This window comes from Babylonia areolata, chromosome 3 (assembly GCF_041734735.1).
Source record: "Babylonia areolata isolate BAREFJ2019XMU chromosome 3, ASM4173473v1, whole genome shotgun sequence".
In the NCBI taxonomy this organism is placed as follows: Eukaryota; Metazoa; Mollusca; class Gastropoda; order Neogastropoda; family Buccinidae; genus Babylonia; species Babylonia areolata.
This window is the reverse complement of record NC_134878.1, coordinates 42223228-42249360: the sequence shown is the minus strand read 5'-3', so window position 1 is coordinate 42249360 and position 26133 is coordinate 42223228. Positions and strand designations below refer to the sequence as shown.

General features: G+C 38.3%; 1 protein-coding gene across 1 annotated transcript in view; it reads left to right on the top strand.

Moving 5' to 3' along the window:
• LOC143280326 (kinesin-like protein KIF2A) overlaps positions 1–26133 on the top strand; it is an 84591-nt gene that overhangs the window by 22368 nt on the left and 36090 nt on the right. The window contains exons 8-20 of the mRNA XM_076584961.1: positions 9592–9598; positions 9838–9918; positions 11189–11392; positions 13542–13581; positions 14000–14110; positions 14857–15013; positions 15900–16003; positions 18060–18222; positions 18719–18809; positions 20420–20486; positions 20916–21004; positions 24662–24804; positions 25570–25644. Of these exons, the coding sequence (XP_076441076.1) occupies positions 9592–9598; positions 9838–9918; positions 11189–11392; positions 13542–13581; positions 14000–14110; positions 14857–15013; positions 15900–16003; positions 18060–18222; positions 18719–18809; positions 20420–20486; positions 20916–21004; positions 24662–24804; positions 25570–25644 (1332 nt within the window). The remainder of the gene's footprint in view (positions 1–9591; positions 9599–9837; positions 9919–11188; positions 11393–13541; positions 13582–13999; positions 14111–14856; positions 15014–15899; positions 16004–18059; positions 18223–18718; positions 18810–20419; positions 20487–20915; positions 21005–24661; positions 24805–25569; positions 25645–26133) is intronic.

The following is a 26133-nucleotide window of genomic DNA, read 5'->3' as shown; positions in this document are numbered from 1 at the left end:
CATTCTGCTGATTTGAGATCGCAGCGCTTCTTTGTGTGTTGATATCGCTTCTAGTCGTGCAGCACGCTTGATGTTTAGATCGTCTAATTGTAAACGCAAGGGTTTGATTTCGCTTTCATGTTTATCAGCTAGTTCCGCAGATTGAATTCTTATTTTTAAAGTTGACATTTCTTCATCCAGGTGAGAGAGTTTTGAGAGGTTGTCAGAAAGATTACCACGCTGTCTTTGCATGGCTTTGTCTAAACCTTTGAGTTCACGAATATAACCACCCAGTTCATCGGTGCCATCCAGGGGAGGATCATCTATAGTTTTAAGTACTTCATCAGTTGTATTTGGCGAGAAATCATCCATCTCAATTTCTTCGCCCAGTTTGGTTTCAACCTTTTGGAGAGCCGCGACCGTTTGGGGTTTTAAGTTTTTCCTCCAGTCTACAAAACCAAGTTCCTCGCGAATAATATTTGCTCCACCAGGTTTTCCCGCTAGTGTTGAAAGTGCTAGGGGTTGTTTCGTGCGGACGTTAATGATATTAAAATCTGGATTATTTTTTAATCGTAGTGTACCTCTACTATCAAGTTCAAAATTGGCATAATTTCGCCCAACATCGGGCTCTTGTCCAAATGCATCATAGTAATCATCAACCGCGCTCTTTAATAATTCTGTTTGCAAGGAACCAGATTCTATTATTGACTCACCACCTTCTGCGAACCCTTCCGCCATATTAAACTTATAATATAAAGTTTCATTATATCTATATAAAACAAAAAATGAGTGGAAGAAAGCTTAATCCAATGAGAAGTTTGCGGGAGCCGCGGGGGATAAAGGGCGTGCGGCAGACTGTCGTGATTACTAACAATCCGTCAACTATCGATCAGAATCAACAACTTCTTGTACGCTTTCCTAATTTAGGTGTTGACGATGTGATCGTTCCGGGGAGTGTTCGACTAGCATTCAAAATTTCTTTGACTTCTACAACAGATGTGAACAGAACACTCGTTGATAATATTGGTAGAGCCATAGTACGTAAAACAACCATTCGCATTTCCGGTAATGAAATCATGAGCGTTGAAGATAGTGATGTATTTTATACTTATGGAGATCTTTGGCGAACTCAACAAGAACGAAGAAACGCCGTTTATCAAGGTATTGACTTAACTACACACCGTAATGGGACACGATTGCGTATTAACGCGGATAATAAAGATAACACTATCGTTAGAGATGCCGCCATTGCGGAGGCTTATGGTAATCGATTTTGTATTCCGCTTGATTTCAAATTGCTAGAATCTCATGCACCATTTTATCAGAGTGCTCTCGGCAATCGCCTGGAGTATGAACTTACCTTTAACGCTTATAACAAGGTTATCCTCAGCACAGACCCGGATGTATCCTATACGATGGAAGGGATTAGTCTCGAGTTTGAGAAAGTCACACAACCCGAACTTGCGAGACAGATAGCCGGTTATTATTCGGGTAGGCTCGCTATTTTATATGATAGAATACTACGACATCGTAAAATTCCTCTGGACAAATCTGACACACTCTGGAATATTAATCTCGACGTGCCGGCAAAAAGTATGAAGGGGGTACTGCTGTTGTTTGATGAGTATTACAATCCTAAGATCAATAAGGTTGAAGTGACGATCGAAGGTGTGCCCAATCAACTGTTTAGTCAAGGTATGCGTTTCTATCAACAATGGGATGAAATCAGAAAGTTTTTCGGAACGCAAAAACGCGACCCCGAAGTAGACAAAGTGGTAAAAGATTTAGAACTAGTGGATGTCACAGTCGGCGAATATTTCACGAATAATTATGCTCTTTGGTTGGATATGCGCACCACAGATGATAATTCTCTTCACAGGAGTGGATGTCGTATCGAAAATGCGTCTGAAGGCATTACGATTCAGATTCAGAAAAAAGCTGAAACGGCGGAACCGCTAAATGCGTATGTATTTGTAATTATGGATGGACAATTAAATATAGAAGATGGAAGATTTGTCGAGGCTGTTTACTAAAGAAGCACATTCCGCAATTATTTGCGGGCAAACTGGGTGCGGTAAGACCGAATTTATTTTAGATTTATTACAAACGACATATCGTGGTGTGTTCGAGAATATTGTAATTCTATGCCCTACTCTCGAATATAATAAAGCCTATTGATCCCGAGTGTGGGTAAGAAAGGACCGCGGGGTATACACCGTTAATCCCGGTGATAAACTTCACGAATGGCTTGGGCTGTTTTTTGAAATATTTGCCGGGGAGCCAACGTTGTACATCATCGATGACTGTAGTGACTTAAAGGCTCTTACTCAAAAGAAGCAAATGTTGAGTAAACTCGCATTTTCTGGAAGACACGCGAAACAGTCTGTGTGGGTGTTGACTCAGAAATACAACTCGGTTCTTACTGACCTTCGCGAACAAACAAAATGGGTGGCTTTATTTCACTGTAAGGATAGGGACTCGTTTGATGAGTGTTTAAGAGAAAACGATGTCATTCCAACACAAAATGAACGTAAAGAGGTTAGGAAATCATTGGCAAATACCAAACACTCCAAGTTGATATTAAAAACTGATCAACCAGTTGCATATAAAATTTGCTAGTAATAATCAACAGCTGTTTAACAATGCTTAACAATTTCTTAACACTGCTTAACAATTCCTTAGCACTGGTTAGCAATTTCTTAACACTTTTAGTCGTTGGATTTGTAGTTTTTCATTATTTTAAACTTAAAAGGAGGTATATAGAATATAAGAAGATGGACCAATTACTATCCGAGGATCCCAAACGCGACAGGCTTATGGCGGTGGTCTCAGCCGGTGGAGCAAAAGAATATTTAGGGAAAGAGTTTAGTGTTGATAAAATCGAAGTGATGAAAGATGCGGATATAGACAAGCTTTATACGAGATACGAAGCGAGTTTAGGATCGATGATTACAAAATCACTCGGTAATACAATTATACAACTGTATACCAGAGCAGTTTGTATGTATCTCCCAATTGATGACCAAACAAAATTAAATAGTGATCTCGAGCAAGATCCATTCCTGGGACATGCGCTTAACAGCTTTACTTGCGAACTATATCACAGATTTGGCATGTTCTTAGCTCCGCTCACCACAGCTGTAACTACTGTTAAACATTGTCAATTTAATAAATATAATGGAGGAAGTAACAAAACCAAAGAATCAGAAGAAAGTTGAAGCGGGTCGAAAAGGTGCTGCTGCTAGAAAAGCAAAACATGAACTTCTCGAAAAACTTCGAAAAGCGAAAGAAGAACAAGAAGAAGAACCATCATCGAGGAGACCAGATCACGTTTTTATCAATCCCTTGTATATTGCTGCTGCTACGATGATAATAGGTTGTGGTGTTTACATATATTTTAATCGGTCGAAAAAACCAGTACAACCACCACCACCACCTGTGGTAACAAAACCCAACCCATTTATCATGTTTTGAACATTAATTTGAACACTATTTATAAACAACAAACAATGGCAACGCCAAATATAAACGGTAAAGAAATTGCAAACACTGTATACCACGCGGTTGTGGTCAGCGCATTGGCCGCTGGTTACTCGAGATTGACAAAATTAATATTTACGAAAGCCCCGACACGTAGACTGGCTTTCAACCTCGAAGATATCGGGATGGTCACTTTGGATATAGCCCTCGCTATGGCTACGAAGGGTATGTTGGAAAAACAAGGTATTCTCCCACATGATATTTTGAAGTAATAATAATATCATCATTATAGTATGGCATCAGTAGCGTTACTCGTTGGTGGGGCAATAGTAAACGCTTTAGCATTTACCGGAAGTAATTTTTTATTTAGTAAACTGGGGTCTTCAGACGCGTTAGAAGAACAGAAACGACACAACAAAGCGCAAGAACAACTTCAGGCAGCGACCGCAGAATGGCAGAAAGAGAGGATTCAACGTTTAGATTATATAAATGAAAAACTAAGACAACAACAACATGCTGTGAACACGTTTAAGGATGTGGATATGGCTATGCAAGAATATTATAAAGTGATGGGGGAGCCACTACCCCCTCTTTCTCATAAACCCCAACTTTCAGATTTTTATACACCCTCAGAGGGACAAAAAGATCGAGAATACGTATTTATTATCATGACCATGGTCATTTTTGATTTTGCGATTTCAAAATATTAAACATTTACTTTCTTAAATAAAATGGAAAAGATCTATTACAGCCCAAGCGGTTATTGGAAGGGTTATTCGGCGATTAAAAAACTCGCGAAAGCAGCCAAGGTGTCTGAGGATGAGGCTAGAAAATGGTTACAAAAACAAGCTATATGGCAAATTTATCTACCCCCTCCAAAGTATATTCCGAGAGCAAAATTTGATATTACTGTCCCAAATGAGGTTCATCAGGCTGACCTTTTATTTTTACCCTATGACAGAATCGGGACGTAAGACGTATAAGTATGCGCTGACTGTCGTTGATGTTGCGAGTCGATATAAAGAAGCCGAACCCCTGACAACGAAAGACAGCGTCGAAGTGGCGGCCGCTTTTTTACGTATTTACGACCGTAGCCCATTGAAGTTGCCCAAACTTCTTCAGGTAGATCCTGGCCGAGAGTTTATGGGTGCTGTGAACAAAATTTTTTAAAAAGTAAGGCGTGGAAAGACACACAGAAGCCAGGCTATTGTAGAAAGATTTAATCGTACGCTGGCAGAACGATTGTTTAGTCATCAATATGTGGCTGAAATGAAATCGCCGAATCGATCAACAGAATGGGTCACTAGATTACCGGCTGTTGTGGCTGCATTGAATAATGAGGTGACGAGACTTATAGGTAAGAAACCGTCGGTCGCAATAAAGGCCAAATCGGTAGAAGCCGAATCCTCTGCACCGACTAAAGATGATAAAGGAGAGTTACCGCGTGATGTGCAAGTTCGGTACTTGTATGAGCCCGGTGAGCTCGAGGGTGGAGCTCGCAAACGAGCAACGGATCCCGTTTGGTCTCTTAAAGTTTATAATATTAAGCGTATGATGCCCGGCGATCCTATTCTTTATTATTTACAAAATGGCCCATCCAGAGGGTTTGTACACGAAGAGCTTATGGTTGTTCCTCACGATACAGAAATACCATAGTGCCCGTAGGCGTAAGATGTAATACCATCATCTAGCCAATAGCGTTTGGAATCATACGGTGAGAGTGATGTCTTCATTTGCTTGATCGTGTACATCTTGTGCTTATACGATCTGAACATTCTCATACTATTAGTAAATTGAACAGATCGATCAATACACTCCTTATACATATTGGGTTCAATTTCATCCTTCACCACACATTTTTTTTATGCCCTTGGCTTTCTTGATAACTGATCCATCATCCGCTACAACCGAATACATCTTCGAGCGCAAGCCGCAGAATTGTCGGATCGGTTTACATCCGAGCTCACTTTTCATGTATCCTGGCACTTTCTCTATCGATTTATCGTACAATCGATGATCTTTTGGAAAATTACTGCGGTCATGTACATTATCATCCATACCAGCGATAAAATCCTCGCATTCTACGTGGAGAATGAATGAATCGGTATCAGTATATAACAACCTGCATCTACTTCCATATTTTTTCTTGTAGTGGTTGTAATACAAATCATACATGAGATACTTTGATAGGTCGAGAATGGCCATCCCGATATAGATAGGTTTATTGAGCACAAGCTTATTTTTTTTGTAGTGAATCGCTAGAAGTTTCTCGTTGATGATCATATGATCGACATAAGCCGGTTTGTTTATTAGTTTGCGTGCCTTGTCCTCTTCATCTAACTTGAATAATTTGATATTCGTTCTCATTCTGATATTTTCCATAGTTTTACCAAATACCGAGTTGTTCATTAATTTATACAGATCTTTATCGGCATCGTTAGTAGCGGCTTGTCTCAGTTTGGTGTTCATCAATATATAGGGCGCCATCCAGGGACTTTGATTAAACTTTAACACTTTTGTGATTTTAGTTACTTTCATGCCAAGTTGCGTGTATAGCTTGAGATTTCTATAGTGAACGACATAACCAACCTTATTCCATAGATTCGGAACTAATTTTCTCGTTTCCTTTCCGCGCATCTCGAGTTTTTCACGAAGGCGTCGTTGATAGGGTGAGAGGTTTTCGAGTTTTATTTCTATTTTCTCAGGAGCTAGGGGATAATCGTTATGTTCGTCGTGTAATTCCTTAGGGTACTCGATATCACACTCCACAATATATCCTGTCTCATCATCGTCGGGGTGATTTAGAATCTTTTCGAGATTGGCATCGTTATCCCAGATAAATCCACCCGTGGGTAAAGCTTGTAACATCGCCCAACCATACAAGTTGTTCGCGTCGAGATACATGATATAGGAATCCGTTTTTTCAGGCCTGTAATCTTTCATACACTTGTTATTAGCCTCCGCGTATCTTCTTACAGTCATACTGATTCCACAGCGTATTCCCGCCTCTATCATGTTATATTGTTCGATATCCGTCAACAGTTCGAGTTCTATTCCCGTACTCTTGAGTAAAGCATCCCAAGACATTCCGGGAAGCGTGTAATAATGAACAGGATCGAGATTATGAGTTCGCAAACACGTATTTCTAAAATTCTGGAACACATCGGCAAGTAACAGCACATCAGTGACTAAGTACAGATCATTATAATCACCTAGATTCTTAAATTTAAACTTCTTCCACACATTCTTGGCATGCTTGTGGTCACTTTCTGATATATCCGTGTTGTTAAGTTTACTAAAGAAATGACTTTTCTTTGGTAGTTTTGTATCTTCGTATTTACTCCAATCGGTAATATATTCGTACGGAAAGACTCCTTTTCTCGTAACGAGCTTGAACTCCTCCTCATCTGTGAAATGTTCGCGCGTTAAAAACTTCTTATCATCCGGAAGGTTCTTCGCAAGCTGGTCGAGACTCGAACTCAAGAATGCGAAACTATCTAAAAACTTCAACCTTCCCCAACTGAATGTGATGTACTTCTCTTTATTATTCGCGATACACGTAATTCTACCACCACCTTTGTTCGCGAGCTCCGAAATGATCGCGTGAGAGTCGTAACCTTTGAGGTTGTGAAATAATATCGGCAACACAAATTCGTCGGGTTTTATTCTCAATTTAAGATTACACGATGCATGCGCGGCACCTCTATAGTTCCCTGTGATATGGTCATGATCTCTTACTTTATCATTTGCGAGTAGTTCCCCTCTACATATCCAACAAACTCGTTCGTTTTCAAACGATTCGTTATCTTTTTTGGTCACCTTTATTGGAACTGGTTTTTTCAATTCCTTGACAGTATGATATGTTATTCGAAGTTTTTCGAGAAAATGACTGACCGCATTCTCACCACGAAATAGTTGCGGTTTCTACGCCCTTCCATCAGACCTAACATGCACAAACCCGTATGACGAGATGATGTGTTCGCTTTCTTTGATGGTATTATTCGAATCGGAATCGTCTTTTATTTCTTTACAAATCGCCTCAAAATCAGCATATATCACATCACTAACTTGCATTTGATTTTGAAAATTGGTAAATTTGATCATTTTTGTCTTCTCCGATGGCATCTCAACGCGAGAATAGTTCTTGTGGTTGATCTGCGCGCATCGCTTAATATGTTCTTCTAAAAGTTCTGATGATGTTGTACCTGTCAAGCAATACTCACAAAAGTACATAGCTGCTTTGTGTTTGTTTGTATTACTAAGTAGTCTGTTAAAGTTCTTAATATAAGTATAATGTTGTCCACCATTTTCATTTTCTATAATAAGAAGTTTAATACGCTCCATGTTGGCGGGTTGTTTTGATATTCTTGCACGTTCAATCGTTTTATTTTTTAAATAGTATACATTAATAGCAATATTATTTTGAGTCTCAATCTTTGTAATTTGTTTTATAGGTGTAGGAAAGTCAATATTTTCAAAATTTAACCCATCATCAGAAGGATAGGCAGAAGTTAAATTAGAATTCGTTTTTGTTGGAAACTTGTGTGCACGTAAACAATGTCTTATACATTGATCATTTTTATTTTTAATATTAATCACAGCTCTTTTATTTTTTAACCACTGTGGTGATTCAATAAAGGATCCTGGAGATGTAATAGAAACTCTATTCACCCATAAACTAAAGATTCTTTTAATGAACCATCCTGAACCTTCATTTGTAAAATTTTCTATTTTTAACAAAATATGTTTTATTTGTTTTTCAGTATCTTGATCATCAACAAAATCAATAATACTTTGATATTCCGATCGAAATACAGCTACAGTAGTATCATCATTTTTAATTTGACCAAACTCCACCGTTAAAACAATATTTTGTTTGGTCAGTGGAATAGCTCTTTGGTTAATAGTGTTCACTTTACTCATCATAAACGAAAGCGGATGTATTTCATTTGGAAGAGCCGCAAGTTTATAATTTTTAATAATACTACCAAACTCCTCCGTGGATTCAGCTTTATGTTGTAGTTTACGTATAATTTTAATAAGTTCATCTTTTTTCATTCTACTGAAACCACGAATTTTGAGCTTTCGTGCAATATCTTTAAGCGTAGCATTGGTCTCCCCCTCCAAAGCATCAAACCCCAGTGCTTTAATCAACTCAGTTTTATTCATTGATTCATGATTAGGAATCTCTTTTTTAGAAGCAAGATCACGGTAATACTTTTCAGAATATCGTTGCGCCATTTTTACTCTCAATATGTTCTATATATAATCTTTTCTCTAATAGGATTTCACAAGCTGATCAATCTCTTAATCCAATGATAACTCCACCAAAGGGTGGAATATACCCTCTAGAATAGGCTTCAAAAGGGTCAATTTCATCATCATCATCAGAAGCATAATCCTCATCCTCAGAGTCGCTTGAATGTTCTCCACAATCGGGTATAGGATCAATCTTTTTCTCCACGGGAGGAGGCTTCTCTTTTTTATACTTACATGTACAACAAATAGCATACTTCATGCGTACATAAAGGTTGCATTTTAAACAAAGTACTGGAAGTGGCATTCCTTTTCTATGGCATTTAATATGATCTTTGCAATAGAGTCCCATGCAAGGTCGGCCGCATACTCCACTTGTTTTAACTTTGGGGTACTCGCAAATGTTATGCGGAAAAGGCATTTTTTCTATATTTACAATATAATGTATTTCTCTAAAAGGGTGATCACAAGCCGTGCGCGCGGGTGGGAAGATCTGTGAGGCAGGCTGTGCGCGCGGGCGGGAAGATCTGCGAGGCAGGCTGTGCGCGCGGGCGGGAAGATCTGCGAGGCAGGCTGTGCGCGCGGGCGGGACCACACTCTTAGCTATTGATCCCGTCCCAACTCGGGCCACACACGCCGAGCGGTCGCTAGCTTGCCAGCACGCACACGCACGCACACACACGCGGGGAACGGGGCGACCGTTTCGCTCTCCATACACATATTTAAGGATCGCGCGTACTCAAACTAACTAGGTCAAACGTTCATATGTGAACGGTTGACCCACTTGATACCTCCTCTCAGTACCATCCAAAAAGCTAACTAGGTCAAGCGTTCATGTGTGAACGGTTGACCCACTTGATGCCTCCTCTCTTTGAGGAGTCTTGTGAGCCGGAACCCCCATGATCATTTGGCTCTCCATACACATATTTAACCATCATTTTTTTATCTAGTGATTTGGCTCTCCATACACCTTTTTAAGCCGAAAAAAACGATCGCGCGGGTTTTTCGTTTTTATGGTTTAAGGCGTTGTTGCGCCTTATGGGCGCTTAAATCCGTTACATATAGAACCCCCATCCCTTATACTACTTTGTGTGCATTAACATGTTTTGATTTATTTTCCAGATTGATTTTGATGCTGTATATGCATTGAATCCCAATGTATTTAATCACAAAGATGGGTCCTCAAATGCAGACGCAGGAGAGGTATGGATGTGAGGGTTTTGTGTCGGTGTGTTGTTTAAATTATTTAAATAATGTGTATCACTTCTACACAGTGTAGTGGATTTCAAGATTTCATTGATTTTTTAGGTGATATAATACTATATCTTTTGGCAGACTAAGTGTGTTTGAGAAAACTGGAAGTATAAACAAAAAAAGTACATGACACGTAATACAAGGCTGAGTGCCCTACACACATATCTCAGAAGAGGGACTTTGAGCTGTAGATTAAAATAAAATGATGCTTGATCTGTCAAGCCAGTTGAAAACAATGAATCTATGGGGAAAAACAACCACCAGAAAATACAGACAGTGTTAGGGAGGTCGTAGGTATTGGTGTTTTGCATAGGGTTTCTTAAGATCAGTATTGTGCTCAGTATGGTTCTTTATATTGATATTTAATTTATACTTACATTTAAAATTCTTTGTATGTCTGCATTTTCTTGTTGATACTTGCTTTTGGTGCTTGGTTTGCATGTAAAGTTTTTGGTTTTCTGTTTCTGTATGAGGGTCTTTATGATGATGTTTACACCTTGCAGAAAGAGGAGGAAAAATATTGCTGTGGAATGTACTTGGCAAACAAGTGTAAATTACATCAATATATGATATGGAATTATATATTAAAAAAAAAAAAAAAAGAAGTGTGGTGATGTTTTAAGTAACATTTAATGAAAATTAGACCAGATTTCTTAGTATCAGGAAGCTAAAAAAAAAAAAAAATTGTCATTAAGCATTTAGTGCAGTCACTCATGACCATTTATAAGTATGCATTACATTAGATGGGGAAAAAAAATAACTAGGGGGGGAAATATGATGTCAGTTTTGTCTGAAATAAGGTAACTTTGAACAGTCATTTCCTGCAGCAGACAGTTACTCAAAATTTATCTACACCGGATCAGCATGTGTGTGTTGTCTGAAATTCTTCTGTTCATCAGCTGTTTAATGGTTGGACTAAGTATATAATTATAATGCATCAGATATGTTGAAGCTCATGTTGAGTTTTCTGGGTTTTTTATATAGTGTAAAAAATATATATTCATGAAACATCAGATAAATCATTTTACAGTTGCTGAAAAGTGCATTATTTTCCTTTTGTTTTTGGCTTCTTCCTCTGCTTTGATGCATTGGTGACTGTCCCTTGTAGTTGTATGATATGTATCGTTTGTGAGTTTTTGTGGTTCATGGTGGTGGTTGTATCGTGTCATTCATTGTGAAAGTTGAACTGGATTCTGCCCCATTATCCCTTCCCACACAGCGCCCGGTTTGTAAGGCGGGAGAAATGGCAAGTGGGGGCGGCTGTGTGATAGATGATGAGGACGCTGTTAGCGTGGCTGACAGTTGTTCGGAAGGGAAGAAAAGCGTCCCTCCCACCAGAGCTAGGAGCACTTCAGGCTCAGCACGTGCCAGTGCAGGCCGTCAGATTCCCCAGCCAACAAAGCGCAAGGCTGTGGGTGCTAAGGTAGAGTGTGTACTAGTTACTATGCATCTTTTCACTTGTTACCAGTAAACCTTACTGTATTTTGTTGTCAGAATTGTATTTCATTGTCAGAATTGCTACAATGTTTGCTCTGCTTTAGTGCTTAAATCTTGGTTCAGTGTGTATTCACTGCTTCAGGTTGTAACAACAAACATTCTGTTTTTCTTTTGTTGAAGTCAGAGTTTGCATCTTAATATAAGTTGTACAAGTAGTGGTTAGTGTGGAGGTAGGAATGGCTTGTTTTATTTGGACAGGTGACAGTGTGGTCAGTCTTAGAATACACATTTGTGTGTGCTGCCCTTCATTGCCATTTGGCAGAACTGCCAGTAATCAAGGGTAGTTTGGGCAGTGTTGTTGAATGTGGCCAGATGTGCAATCATTTCGCAACAATTTTCTTCTTTAGCCTAGTTTAGGGGAATTTGAATTAAGATATGAAGCAGTTTTAGATATGAAATAAGCATTACTATTGAGTTTATAAGTCGTGATGCAAATCCATATTTTCATGTTTGCTTAATATTGAAAAATATTTAATGACTACCAAGTTAAACTGATCTCTCAGTCAAAGAAGGCTACTCACTTGCGTAAAAAATAATACTTGATATTGCAATTTTGTCTGTTTGAAAAATAATCATGCACCCGAGAGACTTTTCTTAGGGATCAGCTCAGAGAATATCCTGAGTGGCCTTTCTTTTTTTTTAATGCTGCCCAGGTATTTGTGTCAGAAGTAAAAGATCCATGTAGGAGCTGAAACACTGTCCTGTTTACTTCATTGCAGATAATGAAGGGTTTTCACAAGCTTAAACCTCTCTTGTCAGACTGTATAACAAATCTGTTGGACAGGAATTTGCTGCAGTGGTGATAAGGTGCCAGTAGGTTCTGGTGTCAGAATTCATATAATCACTGTGCTAATTATTAGGGGATACACTGCAACCAGAGCAACAGTCACCAGGGTGTGCTTTGATCCACTAATTACTGCAGCTGTGTTTGTAAGGACAGGGTGGCACCAGTCCTGTATTTTAAACCAAAGCTGGTTTTGTGCTTTGCTCGGTCATTCCAGCTGACTATTTCATCAGAGCTAGGGCATTGACTGTTGGTTAAATTGCTTTTTTACACAGTGAGATTCTAGTTTAATTTTCATTTTGGCGAGGTTCTTTTGAAGTTAATTTTAGTGACATTTTGTGGATAGTTTCTTTTCTTATCTGGCCTTTGATGTAGGCGGTGAACTTCTGGATCTGACAAGTAAGATCAGATGTGTTCAGAGGTTAGAAGATTTTCCTGGTGTAAAATGAATCGTAAACATCATGTAAGGTTTATTTTGTTTGTTTTTGGTTGTGTTTTTTGTTTGTTTATTGTTCTTTTTTGATTTGTTCTAACCATTCATTTGTGCATTTATTGATCTGTTGATATACTTTATTTCTTCATTCTTTACTAACTTGATAAGTTAATCAGTGTAGGATTTGAGAAGAGTATGAAGCTTGATGAGTAGAATTGAAATTTATTTTAAAAGTTTTACATGTATCTGTTTGTAAATATCTCTAATACTGAAATAGGTTTATTTTTGGATGTATTGATGTGAACAATTTGCATTTTGAACATGCACACTCTTGTCAGATACAGCAATAGGTATACAACACATGCAGAGAACCACTTATTTATTGTGCATATATTACTATCATATACACTGTTATATATATACATCACGCTCATGCTAACCATATACATGCACTATGCTGGTACATGCACACACATTTCTTCCAACCACACATGAGCATGTTCATGAACTCACAAAGTCATGTCCAAAAATAAGTGTGCTCGCACGCGCGCGCGCACACACACACACACACACACACACACACACACACACACACACACACACACACACACACACACACACACACACACACACACTCACTCACACACTCACACACACACACACACACACACACAACGCAGCGCAATGCAACGCAACACATCACAACACATTCACACTCTCACTCACTCTTGCTCACTCTGTCATTCACACACTTAATCACACTAATTTCTCACGTTAACTTTCTGGCTCCACACCAATATATATATAATTTTATATATATGCGTATCATAATTATTGACAATGACTGTGTGTCTACAGAGCAGCAAGAGTGAGAACAATGGCGGAGTATCCAACAAAGGTGAGGAAGAGGAATGTGATTATTATGATGATGGTGGTAATAATGGTTGGTTGGAATGCGCTCTGCCTCCATACCACAGGGTCCCAGAATGCTTTCAATAAATAAGGGTGGAAAAATGATTAAAAAAAAAAAAATTAACAACATACGGGCAAAACAAATGAAATGTGTTTGTGGCAAAACACATAGTGACACACTCGCACACACACACACACACAAATAAAAGAATGCATGAATGGAAACTGTTCTTAGAATATTGTTTCATAAAGCAAATAAAAGGATGAGGATATGCTATTCAGTATATTACTGTTAGGCTACAACATTCAAAATGATACATATAGATATACAGTGAGAGCAAACGGATTCACTCAGATGCTTTGACTAGTTCAGTAGTTGTGTCAATGATGATGTCTTCCTTCAGTGTCCACATCGCGTGCCAGGCCAAGTTACGTACGGCAGCCAGTCAGAGAACAAAATCGCCAGCCAGAACCCTCACAACCTCCGGACCCTAAAAAGCCGTTTATCCCTTCAGGTAAGAAGCCAAGGCCCGGGTAATACCCAGATGGTTTGTTGTTGTCTTGGGGGCAAGTAGAAGGAGGATGGGAAAAAAGTCAGCAGCCATCAATCGGTATACATATAGATCTTTCAATGCCTTGGGCTAAAGGATTACTGTTTTTACTCTCCTGAGTCCTTTTAGTTTTGCTTGTTTTTATGAAACTTTAGAAGACCACTTTTTTTTGTTGAACATTAATAATGTGTTCATGCATATTTTTCAAGATCATAGATAAAATTAATGATCTGCTTTTTTAAGATGTGAGTTCAGTAGCAGTATGTCCATTTCTTATGTCTAAATGCATTAAGTTACTTTTTCAGATTGTTTACCATTTCTGATGAAATTAAAGATGATGTATCATATATTCATGAGGTAAATGGTTTGCTTTTTGGGAAGCATTTCCTATTCTGAAGCAGAAAAAACAGATTTTTAATGCATCCAACAAAATGTATACAAGTCATAAGTTTTTTTTAGATCCTTAAGACTGGAGCAAACATGAAAAACATAAAACCAGGTATAGAGGGAACAGACTGACTTGAGCCAAAGATCTTCCATATTTGTAGCATGAAACTAGGGAACAGACATAACATTCTTCGTTTTCATTTCCTAGGCGTTTTTGTTGTTTGTTGTTGTTTTGTGTCAAAATGCTGGTTTTTTTGTTTTGTTTGCATCCAGTGTTTTGGGTCATTTTGAATGTACGATCATGAAGTGTATCCATGTGACAGTTCCAGGGATTCGGAGAAAGTCGAACGTGGTGAAGGAGATAGAGAAGATCAAGCAGAAGCGGGACGAGAGGCGGGCTGTGCAGCAGGCTCTACGGGAGCAGTACGAGTCTCAGTATGACACCTCTGATCCCAACTGGGAGTTCAAGGCAATGATCCAGTGAGTGGGAAACGGGTTTTTTGTTGTTTTTGTTGTTGTTGTTGTTTGTTTTTTTTACGTTTGTCAGAGAAAGATGAGGGGAAAGTGTGCGTGTGTTAGTCTTCTGAATGTATCATTGTATGTGTGTGTAGGTGATAAACGTGTGTTGTGGTGCATGAGTGTAAGTTATCAGTGTACAACTACAAGTTTTATTTATACTATATCATTGTATGTATGTGTAGGTGATAAACGTGTGTTGTGGTGCATGAGTGTAAATTATCAGTGTACAACTACAAGTTTTATTTATACTATAGATACATATCTGTATTAGTATGCTTGCTCATGTTGAAAAAAATTTTAGTTATGCAATGCATTTTCCCCCTTGAAGTTTGCTGTTTGTGAAATTGCTTGTCAAGTTTCCTGTCAGGTCCAGGATATTGTATATAACCTTCAAGATCATATATATTGAAGAGAAAAGGGGTACAAGTGGAACTTAAACAGGTGGAGAGAAGTCTGGCCAAACTGAAAGCAGCCTCAATCACTTCAGGCTTCCCCAGGCACAGAATAATTCATGAGCAGAACTCACTAGCTGTGAGTTGTATTCAGAGACTGTACTTGTAGGGTCTGTACAGGTCTTTGTGTTTTTGTTGAAGTTTTTGTTGTTTTTGTTGTGATTGTTTTTAAGTTTGGGACTGTGTGGTTTTAAAGGGTTTTTTTTGTTGTTGTTTTTTTGTTTGTTTTTGATAAATTTTTACAAGTGTTATGATTTTTTTTTTAAAATCTTATGAACGTTGCCTTGTGTCTGTTTCCTTTGAGTTTGGGCTGGTAAAGGCTTGGTATGATAATTTGAATTTGATGTGGATGACCAGTTTACTTTGAATGGCATGACACTTTTCTCTTGTTTCAGGGAATTCCGCAGCACTTTAGAGTTCCGCCCAATGACGTCTTCAGATCCCATAGAGAATCATCAAATATGTGTCTGCGTCCGAAAACGACCCATGAACAGAAAAGGTGAACATTTGTACTGTCAGTACTTTTTTTTTTTTTTTTTTTAATGGTCCACTATTCCTGTGTATGCTTTTGTCTTGAATTTTATAATTGTAAAATAAAAAGCCATCATACAATATTTGTGTTATTACTGAGGTCCACTAAAAGTGCTGTTACTCTCAGAGTTACTGTTACTATGTTAACCCTTTCGCTGCCAGGAAAATAAGATTTAAGTGAAATCTATTTGCCAGGGTTTTTTCACAAAAAACGAGTATAAATTTTCAAAAAATTTTGTGCTCTTTGTTATTGGAGAAAGACCCATAAAAGTATATATTTTCTGAAAGGTAAATGAATAAAGAATACAAAACACATGCTGTTTTCCCATTTTATATATTTTTAGTGACATGCTGTTGTTTTGAAATCAGTGTTTTGTTTTTTGTCACATTTTCAACTTGTTCATTACAAACATTAGTCAGGTAATTTGCACAAAAGCATCATATTTTCTGGACAAATGGATATCTGCAAACACAAAATCATACTAGAACAACCACAATATATATATATTTTTTAAGAGATAGATACACAATACATTGTGACTTCTCCAAGTGATACGATGGATGTGAGGCCACGCCCCCTCAGTCTCTACCCCCCTCCTCCTCACCCCTCTCACACGGTCACTTGATTCAGTTCTCATCAGACAGCATTGGCTGCGTGCCAAGAATATCGCTCTGCTGCTAATTCGGTCATCTGTCGTCTGCTAACATCTGTACAGCCGGCATCACTCACTGACAGTCGCATCTTGGCCACTCTCTTGATTACTCCCTTTATTTTCTATCAGATCGTCCTGTAAATGTTCATCACTATCTTCTCCTTCGAATTTACGCTTCAATTCTTTCTGAGCATCAGCTAAAGAAAGAAATCATGGTTGATTTAGTTCGTCACGATCGCATGTCTTGAGCACGGCGTCAGTCCGACATTTTGTTAAGCGAGCGAGGAGAGAAGTCAGGCAAACACTTGGACAGTGACCCAACCAAAACGTTCAAATAAAGGACTGCTTTATGACGTAGATGGGGTTTCTAGCTATGAATAGAATCTAGAGAGATTCCCCAGGCTAAAGCTACCACTATTTTTGCCAAGGAAGTGAATGCAAACCAGGGAAAAGTCCGAATATTTCGATGACGAGTTATCTCGTCATGCAGGCAGCGAAGCATACATGCTTGCCATGACGAGTTATCTCGTCATGCAGGCAGCCTAGGGGTTAAGAACTAGAAGAACGGTGTTGTTGTTATGTGCTGTAACTTTAATCACTGCTTCACACAGAATATTGATGGGAAACGATTATTTATCATAAATTGACTGTATATGCATGTGCTAGGCCCCATAAAAGTGCACTCGTAAATATCTTGATTAGATCTCAGTTTTAGTCGAAATGGTCACAGTATTGACACTGTGGCATTTCAAGGAAGTAAATATGTAAGTTGCCCTTGAATGCTGAAGAAATCTCTCAGATTCAGGCTCCAGATGATAGGTTTGCAGAGTGGAGGAAATTCAAATAGCAACTGTTCTGAAGAATCATTTGATCCTTCTCAAGGTGACATTGCAGCTTTTGCGACATGATCCATAATGTGAACGATGATTTCTTAAGTCAAATTGTCTGTTTTATCAAAGCTATACTCATCAGAAGAAACTTGTATAAAAAAAATGAACTGCACTGTATCCCACTGCAGTTTACAGCACGCAAGCGACCGTTGCATTGTGTAAGCTTAGCTCATTGTTTTGATTTCCCAGATTGGCACAAGTTTCGATTTTTTTAGTTTTCCAAGTTTGTCTGCTTGATGTTGAACTGCAGAGGAATTAAAGTGTAATGATTATAGTTTCCTGAGTTTGTAATTGTCTTTTGGAGTAACTTTTAGAGAAACTTGCAAAGCCCTTTTGGCTTGAACTGACTGAAAAAATCTTTGTCAGATGACTGATTTTGTTTGTGCCAGTGACTGATGACCAGCTCCTGACCTAAACCCTGCCATTAGAAATGAGCTGTTGTGAATCATGTGATACAGATGGTGTCATTTTTGTAACACAGAAAAGGATCGAGGGGAGCCGGATGTTCTGACAGTGCCAAACAAAGAGAACATGATAGTGCACGAACCCAAGCTCAAAGTGGACCTCACCAAGTACCTGGAGAATCAGATGTTCCGATTTGACTATGCCTTTGATGAGAACTCTAGTAACGAGATGGTGTACAGGTTGGTGGCAGTATTTCTTTCCTTGTTAAGAAAATAATGTTGACTGAATTCACTCTTAAAAAAAAAAAAAAAAAAAAAAAAAGTCAATAAATATATTTTTTTGAAAACACTTCAGTGTTCTTGATAGTTGTGCTTTCTTTCAATTGTGATTTAAGAAAGTAGATGAACATTGATTTTTCGCTCATTTCAGATTTGTGTAACAGTTTTACTCTGGAGCTGATATCAGTCAGAATATTAAACTAACCTGCTTACATTGTATAGCAAGACAATTCACATTTACTTTAATGCTAATTGACACATACTTGGCATGCTTGAAGGATCACCAGTGTTAATTTTGAAATAAATTGATGAACATACAGTGTAACATTGTACTCTTGCTGGCTTGCAGGTGTGTACAGTGAACCTTTGGGATAAAACAAAGTTAATACTTGAAAAGATGAGCAGGTAGGTAGGATGGCTAGAAAAGTGACTAGCTTGATTTTCTGTTTTTTCTCAGGTACACAGCCAAGCCTTTGGTAGAAAGTATATTTGAGGGAGGCATGGCCACATGCTTTGCCTATGGGCAGACTGGTAGTGGCAAGACTCACGTAAGTGGATGGTTGAATTTTGTTACATCACATGTCCCCTCTGCAGGGATGTTGGAAGCTATTTTCAATACAAATAGTGTCTCTCCCACCCACACCTCACCCTCCCTCCGCATACTGGAAATTTTGTGCAAGAAATGTTTTCTTTTCTGTCACTCTCTTTGTTTGTTTCTGGTTGTTCCTTTGTTTTTGTTTTGCTCTCATCTCTTTTATTTTCTGCCTTGCTGGTCCACCTTCCCATATTGTTGTGTTCATCAAGTAAGCCTTGAATATTTATTGCCTTTTACTGGACTTGATAATATTTGGGCAATCTTACTGTGTTGTGTTTTGTGTGTGTGTGTGCCCAGTGAGGTGCATGTTGGCAATTTCTGATTTTGATTGCCTGTTGTTATATATGATTTTTTTTTTTTTTAATTATCCATACTTATGGTAAGTTTTATTTAATTTTCTTTAAAAAAAAAAAAAAAAAAAAAAAAATCTCTGTCGAAGAATTGACAGAATGGTCCGTGTCAAGCAATGTTCTACTATCAATAAGTATCGGGCCCAATTTTCTTACGCAAATTTCTTTTTTGTGTGTGTCTGTGTGTGCTTGGGTTTTTTTTTTTTTTTTTTTTTTTTTTTTTTTTGTTTGTTTGTTGTTGTTGTTGTTTCAGTCTGTTTTTACATGTTTGGTGTTTAGTTTTTCAGCCTTGATATGACCTTGTGTGGTTTGCTGGGCTTGAATCAGTAAAGAAAGATCCAGTTCTTTTATAAGAAATACATTTATTATTATTATGTACCCCCTCTTCCTCCCCCTTCCCCCCCTCCCCCTTTTTTTGTTGTTGTTGTCTTTTCTAATATTCTTTTTTTTTTTTTTTTCTTTTTTTTTTTTTGCTTGCTTTTCTCAGGAAAGAAAAGTTTGAAGGAAACTTTGTTTGAAAAATCAGCCAGGCTCCATTCTAACTTGTGACCATTCTCATTCTCCAACCGGCATAAACCTAAACCTTTTTAGATTTCTTGAAACTGAAAACATTACAATCACAACCTCAACAGAAGGCACTGCGTTTAAAGGCTGTCCACTTACACTTTGGCCTTGCATCACAAATTTGGTAAAATCATTGTCAGTTGTAGGAGATTGTATCACAGCCTTGTTTGTATAGTTTGTCAATAATTGTAAATTTATACCTGCCAAAAAATGTTTCTGTCATTTGTATGTGTTTAAATCCTGTCTTTTGATTTTCTACTTTTGAAATTTTTGTTGTATGGATTACAAAAATCAAATAAGTGCAGAAATAGCGCAGTCCACAAGAAACTCGATCCACATTCTGTACTTGTGGTAAACATGCTTAGACTACTGATAGATCCACATCGTGTTTCAGATGTTTCTTTTGTAAACACTCAAGAAATACATGTTTTTGTGTTGTAGTTTTGGTAGCACTTCTGTGCAATGATTTTATGCGAATCTTTGACCAGTGCTACTTGTTTTGCATAAAATTGAATGTAAATGGGGGGAAAAATCAGTGTCAAAGATTGCTTGACACTGTCCTTGTCTGATATTGATTGATGTCCGATTGATTAGTGGTAACTTTTTGAATAGTTTGTGGTCAGCTCTGTGTGTGTGTGTGATTGTGCAGACAATGGGGGGAGATTTCAGCACAAAAGGGCAGCAGGACTGTGCTAAAGGCATTTACTGTTTAGCAGGTGAGTTGCACAGCTTATATGTTTGTTTGGCATGAGGGGAGGGGTACAAAGTGGTCAGACAAAGCACCGCTGAGTTGTATGCAGGGTTTCAAGGTGATGGGTTTTATTGGTTGGCATGAATTTATCTTAAGTTTGACTGCCTATTTATAACTTTTTCTAGTTTTGAAAATTAGACTCCAGAAACTTTGCTTCTAGTATGAGTGTATCATATGCTGTAGAGGTGTGGTCTTACATGTGCGCATGCATTGATCAATTTAACTTTCAGTTTGGGGGTTGTGATGTCTTTTTCAGCAAGGTATTTATATGGAAACAAAATGAATAAAGCATTGTTCAGATATTGGGTAATGTGTTTTAAATGTCAGCAGCATGACATTGACAGAATATGTTGTATTTTTTTCAGTGTTGAATTTGTTGTCATTGTCGTTTCAGCCAAAGATGTCTTCAGGTTACTGAATTCCAAGTACAAAAAGATAGACCTTGTAGTAGGAGCCAGTTTCTTCGAGATCTACAGTGGAAAGGTATTCTTTTGTGTGTGTGTGTGTAAGTTGAGTGTTTCTTGCTGAATTACCCATGTGTTTGTATCTTGATATGAGTGAGAGACTGAACAAAAAGAAAGAAACGAAAAAAAAAAAACCCAAAAAAAACCCCGATATTTATTTCTCAACAGCTGAACATTTTTCTTTGCACCCATTCTTTAATCTTAGAATACCCATAGAGTGTATGAAGAATCAGTTTGTAAAGTTCTCAGTTCTTTTCATTACAATGTTTTATTTTTCAGTGACTTTTTTGTCACAGAAAGATTCCTAGAGATTTGTTGTTTTTCTGTGAATAAAAATTTTTTACACATGTTCAGAAATAGCTACCATACAGTAAAGAGGGTTTTTTTGCGGGACAAAGGGGAGGTTACCTACTTCCGGGAGGTTATCAGCTGTAGTTTCGTTTTCTCTGCATAGGCGGATAGTAGTTTGCACAGGACAGGAATGTCAGACCCCTGCCGGAGTCTGCACTAGTTGGGTCACCGTAAGTATGTTATTTAAACGTAATTTTAGATAGAAAATTTCCTTTTTTTTGCATATATATTTAGGTTAACCCCTAGGCTGCCTATATGACGAGATAACTTGTCATCGCAAGCATGTACGCTTTGCTGCCACAATGACGAGATAAATTGTCATCGAAATATTCTGACTTTTCCCTAGTTTGCATTCAGTTCGTTGACAAAAATACTGGTCACTTGTAGCTTGGGGAATCTCTCTAGATTCTATTCATAACTAGATCATGAGGCAGTCCTTTATTTGAACGTTGTGGTTGGGTTACCGTGGCAGTGTTTTGCCTGGCTCCTTTCCTCGCTCGCTTTACAAAATGTTGGACTGACGCCGTGCTCAAGACATGCAATCATGGCGAACTAAATCAATCAAGATTGCTTTCTTTAGCTGATGCTCGGAAAGAATTGAAGTGTAAATTTGAAGAAGACAGTGATGAACATTTATAGGACGATTTGATAGAAAATAAAGGGAGCAATCAATAGAGTGGCCAAGATAGGACTACCAGTGAGTGATGCCGGCTGTAAAGTTATAGCAGAAGACAGAAAGTGACCGAATTGTTAGCAGGACACAGTGTGAGCGATTTTCTTGGCACTCAGCCAACGCGGTCTGATGAGAACTGGATGAAGTGATCATGTGAGAAAGGTGAAGGGGAGGGGGGTGGAGACTGAGGGGGCATGACCTCACATCCATATTATCACTTGCAGAAGTCACAATGCATTGTGTGTCTATCTCTTTTTTTCTTCTTTTTTCTTCTTTTTTTCTCCTTTTTTTGACTCACTTGTGTAAACAAAGTGAGTCTATGTTTTAACCCGGTGTTCGGTTGTCTGTGTGTGTGTGTGTGTCTGTGTGTCCGTGGTAAACTTTAACATTGACATTTTCTCTGCAACTACTTTGTCAGTTGACACCAAATTTGGCATAAAAATAGGAAAAATCCAGTTCTTTCCAGTCATCTTGTTTAAAACAATATTGCGCTTCTGGGATTGGCACAAAAAAATAAAGAATGAAGCCTAATTATATGCAAACTGCATTTACTGTTATATTTATATTTTTTGTATTCTCTAAACTTGGCACTTTGATCTGATATTCAACCCAACAAAGGATCTGTCATTATTATCATTTTTTGTTCAAACAGGAACTTCTTTTGCTAAGCATGGAAGTTTTATTTATTGCAAACGTTTTGGTGTAGATTGCAGAACAAGGGAAATTACTCTGCTGGGGAACTTAGTTTGCTTTAAACTGATCTTTCTCATCTTAAACATTACATTTTGAAATTATACTCAATACATAAAAAGCTTGGATTTTTTTTAAAAAGTGCACCACAAGTGAGTCTTGAAGGCCTTGCCTCTCTTGTTTGTGGTTCTTCTAGTATGATTTTGTGTGTGCAGACATCCATTTGTCCAGAAAATATATTTTAGTGCAAATTACCTGATTGATTGTAATGAACAAGCTGAAAATGTGACAAAAAACAAAACACTGATTTTCAAAACAACAGCATGTCACTAAAAATATATAAAATGGAAAAACATGTGTTTTGTTGTTGTTGTTGTTTTTTTTGTGTGTGTATTATATTCTTTATTCATTTACCTTTCAGAAAATATATACTTTTATGGGGCTTTCTCCAGTAACAAAGAGCACAGAATTTTTTGAAAATTTATACCGTTTTTTTTTCATGTGAAAAATCCCAGGCAAATAGATTTCACTTAAATATTTATTATTTTCCTGGCAGCAAAAAGGTTAAAGGTCCTACAGCTTTTTGTGGCTGTAGGGGGTATGAGTTCATATTAACTGTGGCTCGGCATAGGAAGACGAGGCTCTATCCTCTACATCTGCCATTTTAACTATCCCAAGCCAGGAACCCATTCACTCCGGGATGGAGAGAGGGAAAATCGGAATAAAAAGTTTTCCCAAGGACACAATACCGTGCTGAAACTGGGTCTTGAACCCTGATTACTGGTGATCACTGGATCAAAAGTCCAACGCTGCCTAAACCGATTTATCTATTCATGTCTCACCTATTTTAAAAATGCAATACTGTGTGTATGATAGAAACAACATGTCAGACATCGACTGCTGAGATCTGCATGATATCAGGCACAAACATTTAAATGCTGGTTCCATGATTCTGGACATTCCTGACAGAAATCAATGTTTTTAACTTGATTTGAATTTTACTTGGTTTGATACATGTGTTGGTAAGGTCATCTTTTTACACTGTTTTCAGTAATTCAGATTGATTTGGATTGATTGATCTGGACAGAGTAAATTGTTTTTTAACTTACTTGCTGCCAGGTTTATGTGTTAAAAACACTCCCATATTTTAGACTTGACACTTTCAGTCAAAATATTCATTTCATTTCAAAACAGTGGACCTGTCACTTCAAACTCGATCAAGGGGCGATCAGTTTCCAGTTGCGCAGGAAAGTAAGCTGCATTTGTCATGCTTTGTTAAAATGTGAAAAACAGTCTGTTTGACTAAGTCACCTAAGGAAGTGAACTGTCTGGTCAGAAAAAGATGTTTATGGAGGTGAAAGAGTTAAACAACCTTTTAACATTATTTTGTGTTCTCTTTGTCTGGTTTTTAAGAACTGGTGGGTGTTAATATTCAGGGATTGGTCATTGGCCAGGAAAGCTGAAGCCAACTGGACACCATACTGAGACTCGTATCCGGCCATCAGTCTGCTGACAAGTCGTCTGCTAACTGGTGGTAGTATCTGAACTGTAACCATGTATCTTTGATGATATCGTGTTAGGCTTGCCCCCACGACATGCCAAATGTTGTGTCTTGATTGAAATCTGCCAATGGTTCATCTACCAAAGTTATTACAGGAAAAAAGTGCAGTGACACATGGTGCAAACTTGCAGTGGAGGCACACACAGGAATGTCCACTTTACTAACGCCACAAGCAAGTAAAAGCCTGCTGTGAAGCCAGCTGAGCTCTCGGCTACACATATTAAGACAGGAGAAACAAAATTGCTGATTGAACACTTCCGCTGGCTTTTTGCAAAGGGGCTCAAAGAAGGCATGCGCTATCCACCTGATTTTAGACCAGTGGATTCAGACATGGCCCCTTAATGGTGGGTTGGCTGGGGGGCTAGTTTAAGCAGCATGAAATGACTTGATGTGGTGTGCAGGTATTTGACCTGCTGAACAGCAAGGTACGTCTGCGGGTGCTGGAGGACCACAATCAGCAGGTGCAGGTGGTGGGGTTGAGGGAGGAGCCCGTCACCAGTGTGGACGACGTCCTCCAACTCATCCAGCACGGCAACATCGTCAGGTAATCCTGTCTGAAGTCACTTCAGTCGTTAGATGTTGAGTCAGCCTGGCACTTTATTATTTGTATGGTGGTGGCTTGGTTGTAATACATCTGGCTAGGAATCATGAGAATTTGAGGACACAGGATTGAATCCCACAGTTGCCGGAATTTTCTCTTCCCCGCTCCGCCTCTCCCCCCTCCTCTTCTAGACTTTTAAGTAGTGATCTGGATGTTAGTGTTTTGGATGAAACGATGTGATAAACAGTGGTCCAATTTGCAGTATGCAGTTAGCACATGTAAAAGAAACCAAGACAACAAAAGTGATTGTCCCCAGTAAGATTCTGTAGAAAAATCCACATTTTAACAAATTATGCCAGATTGATGGCAGAGTTTGCAGCAAACCCAGATATGTAATCTGTGTTTTGATGGATCTTCATGGAGACACCACATTATCGCTTCTTCAGATTCTCTTTGATCATCACGATAATAAAAAGGAAGCATTTCATTCATGAAAACCCCTGCAATGACGTAAAAAGATAATATGAAAAGAAAATACCAACACTCACAAAGTGGACTTTGATGAATAGAAACAAGTCTTTATGGACGATCAGTTTGGACTGTAAGGTTTCTTTCTTTGAGAAGTTTGAGATATGCCATATGATAAATTCTCCATAGTTCATGTCTGCCAGGCCCATTCCCCATCCCACCCTCTTCATTGAGCTGAAAATGTCATTGACCCTTTTTCTGGTGACTGAACACTTTCATTTTGGGGGGGGTATTTTTCAGAACCTCCGGGCAGACGTCTGCCAATCAACATTCCTCACGATCCCATGCCGTCTTTCAACTTATTCTACGTTACAGGTATGTGGGAACTGTGCTTGTGTTTCTGGTCCCGAAACAACGTAGCTGCTGATTAGCTCCTTTGTCAGATTAGGATTGTCAGTGTTTAATTTTTAATATGGATGTTTGGCGAGGGGTGTGTGTGATTTTTGACTCACTTGTGTAAACAAAGTGAGTCTATGTTATAACCCGGTGTTCTCTTGTCTGTGTGTCTGTGGTAAACTTTAACATTGACATTTTCTCTGCAAATACTTTGACAGTTGACACCAAATTTGGCATAAAAATAGGAAAAATTTGGTTCTTTCCGGTCATATTGCTTAAAACAATATTGCACCTCTGGGATGGGCACAAAAAAATTTTTTAAAAAGAAGCCAAATTATATGTACTGAATTTACTGTTTATATTTTTTACTCTCTAAACTTGGCACTTTGATCTGATATTCAGACACAACAACAAGAACAGTCATTTTTTGTTCAGACAGGAACTTCTTTTCCTAAGCATGGAAGTTAT